The 12,130-nt window shown below is 39.0% G+C and overlaps 1 protein-coding gene across 1 annotated transcript; it reads left to right on the top strand.

Annotated features, from left to right (window-relative positions):
* The first annotated feature begins 5,897 nt into the window (after positions 1-5,897).
* LOC101576703 (UTP--glucose-1-phosphate uridylyltransferase) lies at positions 5,898-7,606 on the top strand. Its single transcript, XM_004626583.3, has one exon. It carries the CDS (start codon positions 6,113-6,115, stop codon positions 7,604-7,606), a length of 1,494 nt encoding a protein of 497 aa, XP_004626640.1. The 5' UTR covers positions 5,898-6,112.
* The last annotated feature ends 4,524 nt before the right edge of the window (positions 7,607-12,130 follow it).

Genomic DNA, 12,130 nt, shown 5'->3' with positions numbered 1-12,130 from the left:
AGCAGCATAAGCACCTGCCTGGCAAGTGCAAAGTCCTGAGTTCCATCCCCACTACCAAAAAAAATAAATAAATAAAAATAAAAACCCTCCAACACAAGCCCATGGGACACAATTCAGCAGACAGTCTGGGAGGACAACACCATTTGCCCCAATTCTTCTATAAAGCAGGGCATTGTCTTGGTCCACGCACTTTTTTCTAGATTCTCTTGTCTCCTCAAATGCTGCCTTTCCCACCCAAAGCTTCCCATCCTTCTCTGTCTGCCCTCAGTGTCTTAGTCTGTCCCTGCTGCAATAACAAAACACCTTAGACTAGGTAAGTTATAAAGAATAAAGATGTATTTTTCAAAGTCCTGGCAGCTAAGAAGTGCAGTAGCTTCAGTGTTTAATGAGAGCTGCTTTCTCTCTCTTCAATGTGTCCTTGCATGCAGGAAGGAAGAGAAGGGCCAGGAAGCTCTCTGAAAACAAAGCCTCTTCTATAATGTATTAATCCCCTCCTTTATAACACCACAATGGGAGTTAAGTGGCAATAGAAATTTTAATATTTTAAAATTTTATGTATTTGGTACAGGGTCTCACTATGCAGCTTGGACTTGTAGTGATCTTTCTGTTTTCAGCCATGCCCCAGTGCTGGGATTACAGCTGTGCTCCACCACACCAGGTCTCAGTGGCCAGCTCAGCACACCTGGGGGCAGGGCTGGTGCGTCATGTGGTGCATGCATCAAACCCGGGTCCCTGCACTTGCCTAAGCAGGCGCTTAGTCTGCTGAGCTATCTCATCGGCCAGCAATAAAAATTTTATATCTTATTTTATTTTATTTTTTGTGGTACCAGGGATTGAACTCAGGACCCTGGGCTTGCCAGACAAGTGCTTATTCTACTGAGCTATCTCCCCGGCCCAATACAAATTTTAGAAGGAAACTAACACTCAAAATGCAGTACTACAACCAACCTTAGCTTTGACTGGTGCATGTTAAGAAACAAGATGCTGATAATACCAGTTTCCTGTGCCCACCATTTGCCTCTGCCTTTTTTTTTTTTCTCTGAGCTGGGGATAGAATTCAGGCCCTTGTGCTCACCAGGCAAGCGCTTATTCAACTGAGCTATCTCTCCAACCCCTCTAACTACCTTTAAAGGTACAATTTATATTCATTGATAATGACTACATTTATATCATGGAATGGGTTGTTCATTGTTTACTAAATAAATAACATAATGATAAATCTATACATGAAAACTGCAGTCAATATAGAATTCCATGAATATGATCCTGGTATTGTCTATTATTTCCTTCTTACGGGACATCAGCAAAATCCACATGTAGATAAAGAAATGTCTCATGGTCTTTTTCTAATTTTCTTCCACTGCTCCACTGCTATATTATCCACTAGTCAGCCTCCTTGAGGGTTCACATCCAGTTCTTTCCCAGACCATTCCTTCCAATTACTAGGACTGATACTCATTTATTCATTGATTCTCCAATGACGGTTGAGGGCCTACTGTGTCCCAAGTTACAGGTGTGAGTAGCAAGGGCACGAAGAAGGAGCAGTCACTAACTCTGCCATTTCTTCTGGAGCCTGGCAGCAGGAAACATGGAAAACCAAAATAGTCCTTGTACTGAGGTTTTAAAAAGACAACATAATTTCATTATCTTTGTGTTCTTGTTCATGATCACTTTACCATCAAGCAGTAGTTTCGCTGACTTGGAAAAATGAGAGGCAAAAAAGAGGCAAATTATAAAATAAAAGGTACATTTATGTCAAATGAAAGCAAATGAGATCCATGTACCAAGTTTCTCTATAGTTCAAATGGAGAAAGAGTGGGAGAATTGGGGCCACTCCACTGCCTGACTGGACAGAACAAGGATGCCAAATTCCAGAACTGTACCATGGCAACTAGAAAAACATATTTACACTGTGAGCAGAAATTTAATTTCAATAAACTTCACTTGTCACATGAAATTAATGTTTTTAATTTGATTTTTATTGGTTTTAGAGTTTTGTTCTTATTTAATTTGCAAATTTGCTTCAGTTTTATAATTAAAAGTGTTATAAGCATCTGAGTTTATACCTAGTTTTATGTTTGCATTTATGTAAGTAACACTGCCATTAAATTAATTCAAATTATGTAACAGTAGCACTGAGGAAAGCTATTCCTTAATCCTGTAAACTGTGGAAACCAGTTTACTACACTAACGGCGGCTGGTCTCAGCTATGAGGTTAAGCATTCCAGCTCCTATTGATAAAGGTATTCTTGCTTTTTAATTGTTTAGTTGCTCTTAGAGTTAAAACAAATAGTCCTTTTTGTTACATAGCACCTTTAGGGGCCCTTCTGCTCTTCTATGTGCAGGGACTATCAGTGGGGGGGGGGGAAGGCCAGCTAAGAGTTGGCAAATATCTGAAACAATAAAGTGGACAGGAAAACCCCATTTAGTCCATTTCCTTAGGGAATAGGAAAAAGGCTGTGTTCTAAGATAATACAGGGAAAATAAAAGATACCAAGCTTCTGCCTGCAGTGCTGACAGGCACGGGAAGAGCCCTTATTTACACTATAGGTTGAGAAAGTGATACTGAAATGTATCCCTGCTGCTCTGTCTCCCTACCTCAGAAGTAGATGAGGAAAAACAGTGTTTTGTTCTACGTGGTCCCCAAATGCTTGTCCTCAGAGATACACTGGTTCATGGAAGAGTTGTCACCAAATGAGAATGTTCAAGGCAATGTTTATATAAGTATGTTGCTATAAGGTTGCCAGCTGTCCTTTCCCAGGAAGAACTGTTCTTTCTTCTAATATGTGACCTCCTTGCTTTCTTGTGATTGAAAAGCCCTGGGTTATATTACTACGCATACATGCAAGGTCATCATTCTCTCCAGATTAGGAGTCAGACATATGACTTGTGGTCCTCCGAAAATACAATGTAATGTGGAGCAATGTTACATGATAATATTTTAAATATAATAAGTACAATTATATGCCTATTCTTTTATAAAATATTTCAAAAGTAAACAGCAAAATAAGTAGACAGTGATTATTCCTTTTCATTTTTTAATTATCTGGCTGTATAAATTGTCGACTTTTCTGTTTGTTTTTGCTTTTTGAATTTTTTTTATTTTTTTTAAGGGAAGGGTCTACAGGGTGTTCAGGGTCTCACTGCTAGATCGGACTTGTAGTGATTCGCCTGTTTACAACCTCCCAAGAGCTGGGATTACAGGTGTGCACCTCCACTCCCAGTCTCAATTGCCATCTCAGCATGGCCCGGGGTTGTAGCCAGCATGACAGGCCTGGGGATAGAACCCCCAGCCCCTGCACCTGCTTGCAGGCACTTTAATTCACTGAGCTGTTTATTGATACACAATATCTAAAAGTTCAAGGGCCATGCCATGGTACAATGACAAAAGATAAGAGTTGGGGGTAGAAAGGATGTTTATCCTAGCCTCCTGGATGGGCTAACATGCATTGCAAATGTTGCTAACCTTTCAAGGGCACAAGGTCCTTGGCTACAAAAGGATCAATAGCTTCTTTCTTCACAGAGCCATTTACAAGGATTAATGAGAAATAAAGTATCCGAGTGCTTCATAAACAGAAATTATCATCACTATGAGTAATCAATCCTTTGATGAATGAGTGAATGATTTCATACATGCAACATAAACTCAATGATCAAGACGTTTAATCAGAAATCCTTTAAAATCAGAGGCAAAGTACAAGATCACACTTTTTAAATTTAAGAGTCACTCATTTTTTTTCTGGACACCATGTACAAAGTATCTAAAACAATTGAAGAAAAAGAAATCAATACATCTGATTTTTCCCTATAGAAACAGATTTCAAGTTAAGTCGATGTTTTCTGACTGAACTCAGCACTGCTTCCAGTCAACAGCTTCCCATCAACTTTCAGTGAGAGTTGACCTGACTAGGTTCATGCATGCTGAGACAGAACAGCATACCTTAATATCAAATTTTGCAACATTAAAAAAAGTTTTAGAAGACCAAAGGAAATAAGAATTAAGATACTGGCCTAAGCAATAAAAAAAAAAAATGCTTACTTAAAATCAGAGCTATTTATTTTATTAAAATTTAACACCTGAAGCTCAGTAATTTATATAAATAATGTGGAAACCCTGTAAAAACATTATGAGTTAGTAGGTAAGTGTCGGTGGTTTTCTTTGCTTAAAGATTTCTTTTCAAATGATAAATAGGCCTAATCACAAACTAATCTCTTAAGAAAATATAGAAGTTAATAGACTTACATTGAGGAAACTACGTGCTCTTCCTTGTTTGAATAATATTCAGTGACTCATTTTTAGCCATTTGGGAAATAGCTCAATTTTATTCTAAACAGACTCCAACTGAGATAATAATAAAAGACATTCTTTTGTTTGCTTGGGGATTTGAATGCTCTGGACACTCATGAAGTTTTCATGAGTGAAAGAACGAACACTCTCTTCATGCACATGGCAAACTGGGTGCTCCCTAAATCAAAACATAGCACTAAAAACTGGGGTCTTAATGCAGCACATTTCTGACATGTTCTTGATGAATATATGTTTTTAATTCAGCAAGTTATTCATCCAGGCTTAGCAAGTAAGCCTCTTGCCTGTTCCTAAACTCTTTCTGCTGAGCGATTTTCCTTTCCCTTATAATTTGTAGTAGCTTAGCAAATGACAAATGGGCCTTGTTAGAACACCATTTGATGGGACCATTAAATAATGCCTAAGGAATTGCTTAGGTGCAGGAAATGTGTCAGACTATGGTGTCTGCAGAGAGGATCATGGCAGTCACAAAAGTTCCAAGACAATATCAAAACAGTGACATTTAAATGGCAGAGCTCTCTACCTCTACTGTAAACTAATCTAGTAGCTAACTCTGTTTAACCTCTAATTTAAACCTGTAATGACACCCTGTCTTTCTTCCAAATCCCAACCATTCCTTCAACCTGAATATATAAATATGAATTCCACAGACACAGATGAATCTAGAAATAACAGATCTTTGTCTTACCCCCTTTCCTTTGAAAATAGGCTAACTTTGGATATGGTTTTTTAATTAGAGAGTTGAAATTGCAATCTATTTTTCAATTGGTTAACAATTTGTTACCTCAAAGTTATCTTGAGGTAAGAGTATAGAGGGGGTAAACTGGTTGGGCAAGCAGGTACATCCTATGGGTCATGGAGACGCAGCGCACAAAATCAGGGATTGCTATGCGAGTCCTGAGTCCTGCACAAGGGACCAAGTAGAAAGTGCTGTTTTCAACTCAGCACTGACATCTGACAGGAAACCAAGGGGTTTCCTTTGATAGGACAGCATAGATCTGAGTGAATTTCTGATAGGATAATTGTTCCAAATGTCTTGTTCCCATGGGGGAAAGCAGTCTAGGAATGAGAGATACAAAAGGCACCTGCCACTAACCTCATGGCACCTGTGAGTCTGCTCACCAGCCTGCCCTCACCCTGCAGAGCACACTTCTGTTCCACATTTGATAAATTTACAACCCTGCCACCTTTTCTGTCTGTCTTATCCAATGTTTGTATCAGGACACCAAGCACCTAAACACTTTGGAACTCAAAAGCCCACAACGATTTGATCTAGTTCTTGGAAATCTGGCATAGAAGTTGCTTCACCCAAGCTTCTCTGCCTGTAGAGCTAAATTCTCCCATGTTCTTATTCTCAGTCACGCAAACACTGCCACTTGTTGTGTAGTGCTACAGGCCCGGAAGACTCCATTCTTTGAGATACCTCATTCTTATATTTTAAATGCAGTTAAAATTTGAGCTTTTCAGAGGTAAATATGAAAACATACAGTAATCAGAACCCAAAGCCGAGTAGGGACATTTCCACATTGAGGTGGCTGCTCTGAATGAAGGGGGAGGGGAGGTGTTTGAGAGAAAGTGGGGACTCTGGTGTAGGGAGCCGGCTGACTAGTGGGAAGAGAGGCGGGCAGCAGCTGGGCTGCGATTGCTGGCGACAGGTTCCAGGTGTGCCTGTATGTGGGGAAGAGGGGGAGAGAAAAGTGCCTCAGAGGTGGCATTCTCTCAGCCTGAGAGCCTTTTTTCTGGGGCACCATAGACACCCCCATTTTCTCAGCTGCTAAAAGAAGAGACGAAGATCTTAGCAAAGCAATGTCTCAAGATGGTGCTTCTCAATTCCAAGAAGTCATTAGACAAGAGCTAGAATTATCTGTGAAGAAAGAATTAGAAAAAATACTTACCACAGCACCCTCACATGAGTTTGAGCACACTAAAAAAGATCTTGATGGATTTTGGAAGCTATTTCATAGATTTTTGCAAGAAAAGGGACCTTCTGTGGATTGGGGGAAAATCCAAAGTCCTCCAGAAGATTCAATTCAGCCATATGAAAAGATAAAGGCCAGAGGACTGCCTGATAACATATCTTCTGTGTTGAACAAGCTAGTGGTGGTCAAACTCAATGGTGGTTTAGGAATCAGCATGGGCTGCAAAGGTCCTAAAAGTCTGATTGGTGTGAGGAATGAGAATACCTTTTTGGATCTGACTGTTCAACAAACTGAACATTTGAACAAAACCTACAATACAAATGTTCCTCTTGTTTTAATGAATTCTTTTAACATGAATGAAGATACCAAAAAAATATTACAGAAGTATAATCATTGTCGTGTGAAAATCTACACTTTCAATCAAAGCAGGTACCCAAGGATTAATAAAGAATCTTTACTTCCTGTAGCAAAGGATGTATCTTACTCAGGGGAGAACACAGAAGCTTGGTACCCCCCAGGTCATGGTGATATCTACGCCAGTTTCTACAACTCTGGTTTGCTTGACACCTTTATAGGAGAAAGCAAAGAATATATTTTTGTGTCTAACATTGATAATCTGGGTGCCACAGTGGATCTTTATATTCTTAATCATCTGATGAACCCACCCAATGGGAAACTCTGTGAATTTGTCATGGAAGTCACGAATAAAACACGTGCAGATGTAAAGGGTGGGACACTCACTCAATATGAAGGCAAACTGAGACTGATGGAGATCGCTCAAGTGCCAAAAGCACATGTTGATGAGTTCAAGTCTGTATCAAAATTTAAAATATTTAACACAAACAACCTATGGATTTCTCTTGCAGCAGTTAAAAGACTGCAGGAACAGAATGCCATTGACATGGAAATCATTGTGAATCCAAAGACTTTGGATGGAGGCCTGAATGTCATTCAGCTAGAAACTGCAGTAGGGGCTGCGATTAAAAGTTTTGAGAATTCCTTAGGTATTAATGCTCCAAGAAGCTGTTTTCTTCCTGTAAAAACCACATCAGATCTCTTGCTTGTGATGTCAAACCTCTATAGCCTTAATGCAGGATCTCTGACGATGAGTGAAAAGCGGGAATTTCCGACAGTGCCCTTGGTTAAATTAGGCAGTTCATTTACAAAGGTTCAAGATTACCTAAGAAGATTTGAAAGTATACCAGATATGCTTGAATTGGATCACCTCACAGTTTCAGGGGATGTGACATTTGGCAAAAATGTTTCATTAAAGGGAACAGCTATCATCACTGCAAATCATGGTGACAGAATTGACATCCCACCTGGAGCAGTATTAGAGAACAAAATTGTATCTGGAAACCTTTGCATCTTGGACCACTAAAATGAAAAATACTATGTAAACTTTGTACTAATTATGGGCTAAAGAGTTTCCTACAATTTAACCTCTAAGATTCTAAAATAGGTACTTTATTATGTTACTGTACCCTGAAATACTGATTCTTAAAGTAGTTTTCTGCTGTTAGTCTTAAGAGAAAGCACAGATGAAACAATACTTGCCTTCCGTGAAGAGAATCCTGAAGGTTATCTTAAAGTGCAATATTGTTTAATCATAAAACTGAAGCAGTCTGCTGGAAGATCTTTTAACAGAAGCCTCACTGACAGTTACTTTGAATTGCGTGTGATTTCAACAATAAAGAGGTGGAGCACAAAAAAAAAAAAAAGAACCCAAAGCCATTTCTTTTTCATTCCCTTGGCATTGAAAGGCAGTAGTTGCATCCTTTCTTTTGTTGTTGTTGTTGTTGTTGTTGTTGTTGTTGTTGTTATATTTTAGGAAAGGGTCTACAGGGTGTTCAAGGTCTCACTACCAGATTGGACTTGTGGTGATTCTTCTGTTCACAGCTTCACAAGAACTGGGATTACAGGCACACACCACCACGCCCAGTCTCAATTGCAGTCTCAGTGTGCCTCAGGGGCAGGGAAGGCACAACAAGCCCAGAAATTGAACCCTTGGCCCCTACTCCTGTTTGCAGGTGCTTCAGTCAGCTGAGCTATTTAGCCAGCCTGCATCCTTTTACTTTGTAAAAAACCATGGGCCAATTATTTTCATGCTGAGTACAATAAATCATTTCAAGTATTTAATTGTTAATAAATTATTTTCCTTTATTTAATTGTATTAGTTTGGTAACTCTAATAATTAAAATGCTGTCTACCCAAATTAGAATACTATAGCCTTTTAAATTGTTTTCATCTTGTAAAAATGTCACTACAAAAAAAGTACTACACTGCAGAAATAGAGCTCATTAGTACCAAACAGAAAACAGAAGACTCAGTTGACATTATCTCAACCCAACTCATCCTCTAAGAGTAAATCTAAATCCTGAGTTCTCTGTGGAAATTCTTCCAGCCTCCTCAATCTCAAAGGATCTCTCACTTTCCTGAAGTAAACTTACTATTATAACTTAATATAGTTAATATAACCAAGTAACTTAATACTTATAATTAGTTGTGAACATTCTAGTAATATAACTATATTGTTGTCTCAATATCTCTTTCTATCTTGAATGTCATTTGGTTCTAATGTGTTTTGCTTTGCTCCCACATCTAGCTTATAAACAAACTCTTCTCCCTTACGGACCTCAAATTATAGCTCTTTATCTTCCCCCTTCACACAATCTTCTGATTCAAAACAATTATTGTTACTACAGTATTACAACCCAATCTTTCAGCTCAAGGAGCTTAAATTCTAATACGTGAAGAAAACATGCAACTACCAAAACCAAGTGACCATGTCAATGAATCTCTTAGGGAGAATATAAAAAGAATGCCACAGTGTTGCAGTGTGTTTCATATAAATAAATTGATATAAATTTTTACTGTAACATAACATGTATTTCTGTTCTGTTTTGACTTCTACACTTCCTCAGTACTATATAAGACAGACATTTGCACCAATTTTCATTCATTTATTCATTCCAAAAATATTTATTATCTAAAATATGTTACCCGGTATGATTAATGTTATGGTTATAAAGAATAACATGACACATATGGTTTCTATTCTCATCATGCAAATAGCCTTAGAAGTTTAGACAAAACAAAAATAAGGAAAAAAACTATTATAATTATGATAAGTATTGTGAAAGCTACACACAGGAAGTTGAAATAGAGAATAGTAGGAAGCAAACTTTTTGAGTCAGAGTGGCCAAAGAGTCTCTTGGTGGAGCCAGATTACAAAGAGTGGAAAGAAAATTATTGTGAGATGCGGAGAAGCATGTACAAGAAAGAAAAAAAGCTTTTTAAGTCTGGAACACTGTGTGAGGAGGCAAGTGGTTTTGATTAAGTGGTTCAAGTAGAAGAAGATGAACAGTTTCTATACATTTCTTTTTCATGAGACAAGTTTACTCCTAGAAGTGTACTCATTGGAGGAGTACACTGGTCAGTGTTATCTGGGTGAAGGGGTAGGTAGGGAACCTATTTTTTAAACTGACTATAATATTCTACCCCAGTACCCTTACTTTTATTTTTTTTAATTTATTTATTAATGTGTGTGTGTGTGTGTGTGTGTGTGTGGCCAGCTCAGCCCACCAGGGGGCGGGGCTGGCTGGCATGTGGTGCTGGGGGATTGAACCAGTCCCTGTGCTTTGCTAAGCTTGTTCTAAGTAAGTGCTTTAGACCACTGAGCCATCTCACCAGTCCCAAGTACCCTTACTTTTAATGCTATGAAGAAGTCACCTTGCTTGCTTGTACTTGCACTCCATTTGTGTGTGTGTGTGTGTGTGTGTGTGCGCGCGCACGCACACTCTGTGCTCCACATTGATGACTCATTGGCATTATTGTTCAAAGCAAGCCTTTTTTTAACTGGTAAAATGAACTATGAGTATTATATTCTCCTGTGGTTAACTTTCTGTATTGTGTCCAGGAAGTTGCATTTTTAGTAATAGGAAGAAAGAAAAAACTAAGTGTTGTTGTCCTTGCTCTTTATGAAATGCTTGTTGATAACACAAAAATATAATTCTCTGGACAACTGGCCTCCCAATTCAATTCTGTTTTGAGGTGAAAAAAAATTAACTCTGTTTTTCTAAAAGAAGGGCAAATGCTCCCATATGCTTTTCAGTCTTTCTCACTGTTGTCTTTGAAGCCTGGAATCTGACTGGGCAAAGGACTCATTATCTGGAGGAACAGACTCTGCCACAGGTCAAAAACTGCAGAGGAGCTGGCAAACAGCTGGCCGGAAGTCAAACTCAGGGAAACCTACAGCAGTTCCGATGCCAGCTGGACACGTAGCCGAGGAGCTGAGTGGCTGGCTCCAGCGGCAACAATTAGGCCTGGCAAAAACAAAGCAGGTCTCAGTCTCAGGAGAGGCAAAATGGGGGAAGATAATTAAGCAAGAGCTTTAGCACAAAGACGAAGACTTTGGAATTGGGACTGGAGGTTGGAAACATGATAACAACGATGGAAACTTACTTTAGACCCTAGCGAAATCGCAACAGTGCTGACTGATAGAGCAGTCCTGTCAGAGATACTCAGAGAGGAGTCATTGAAGCCACAAGTACTGTAGTGGGGGTGGGACTTACATCCTAAAACAGAAAATTAATCAGACAGGTGCCCAGTGCACATCGAACTAGACAGTTAGATGACTGAGGAGCAGAAGTGGTATGAAGGTGCCCGGTTCACAGCACTACAGCCCTCCCTCTCCTGGAAATAATGTTTATGAAAATACTTCAAACATCCTGAGGGCAGAAACAAGCACCGCAGAGGCTCGACTCTTGAATCAGACTCTACCTATACCAGCTCCTTCTCCAAAAACTGAGTAACAGTACAGCCTGAGCAAGGGATACCACCCCCCTCTAAGTAGAAAGAGGATAAAAACAAACAGAGCTGGTGGACTTCCTTTCTTCTGACTCCTGAGTCCCCCACCTAAAAGCAAAGAGCAAACCTGCCTGATTCCTGCGGTCAGTCCCATGGCTGGGAATAAACACACGGATTCCCACAGGCCCCATAGGGGTGTGTGAGCTCATCTGTGAATTCCAATGGATTCCCGTGGATTCCCATGGACCACTGCCAGGGCAAGAGCACATGCTGACTCTAGGAGCAACCGCCTGCTGGCCAACCACCCACGGACTCCTGCAGAAGGCCTGCCAGTGTGTGAACGCACTTGTGAGTTCCCATGGAACTCTGCCAACCCGCTAGCTCACACAGGTGAGAAGACTTAAAAATGAGAACCAGGAAAGTTCCTTCAACAGCTACTAGACAACACAAAGACAAAAGTAAGGCTAACTGGAGTTATAGCAAAACAAGAAGGCTGCACCCAAGAAATAAACATTCATTTACAGAAATAATAGTAAACTTCTTAAGTATTTAGAAGGAATTCAACATATAGTTAAGAACACCAACAAGCTACAATGAAAAAAAAAGAAGCTCTCTAGGACATATACTAAAAATTCAATTCTAACTGAAAAAAACAGAATTTTAAAAGCTGTCCAAAAAAAGCAAAATCGTATAAAGATAAAGCCATTTAAAATATAACAAACTTTTCAACACAATCTTTAAAGACCAGAAGAGACTGAGATTAAATATTTCAACACCTAAATGCAAACATCTTTCAAAGTTGAATAACATACCTAGAAAAACTTTCTTTCAAGATAAACAGAGAAATAAGAACACTCCATAAAAAAAAACAACGTAAGAGACTTAGAAACACCAAACCAGTATTCTTAAAAATACTAAAGATTTGTTTCTCAATAAAACTATTTTTTAAAAAATTATACTCAAAAAAAGAAAATACTGAAGAATAACCTACACAGAAAAAAAAAAATGTCAACAAAGCCAAAATCCAGATGGAATGAATACATCAAGCAATCTGAATAGATAAACAAGAAAAAAAAAAAAAAAGCAAAGGAGTCAT

The sequence above is a fragment of the Octodon degus genome, unplaced genomic scaffold (assembly GCF_000260255.1).
Source record: "Octodon degus isolate 3935 unplaced genomic scaffold, OctDeg1.0 scaffold00016, whole genome shotgun sequence".
NCBI lineage: Eukaryota > Metazoa > Chordata > Mammalia > Rodentia > Octodontidae > Octodon > Octodon degus.
Note: the sequence above shows the minus strand (reverse complement) of the source record. Positions and strands in the feature narration are given on the sequence as shown.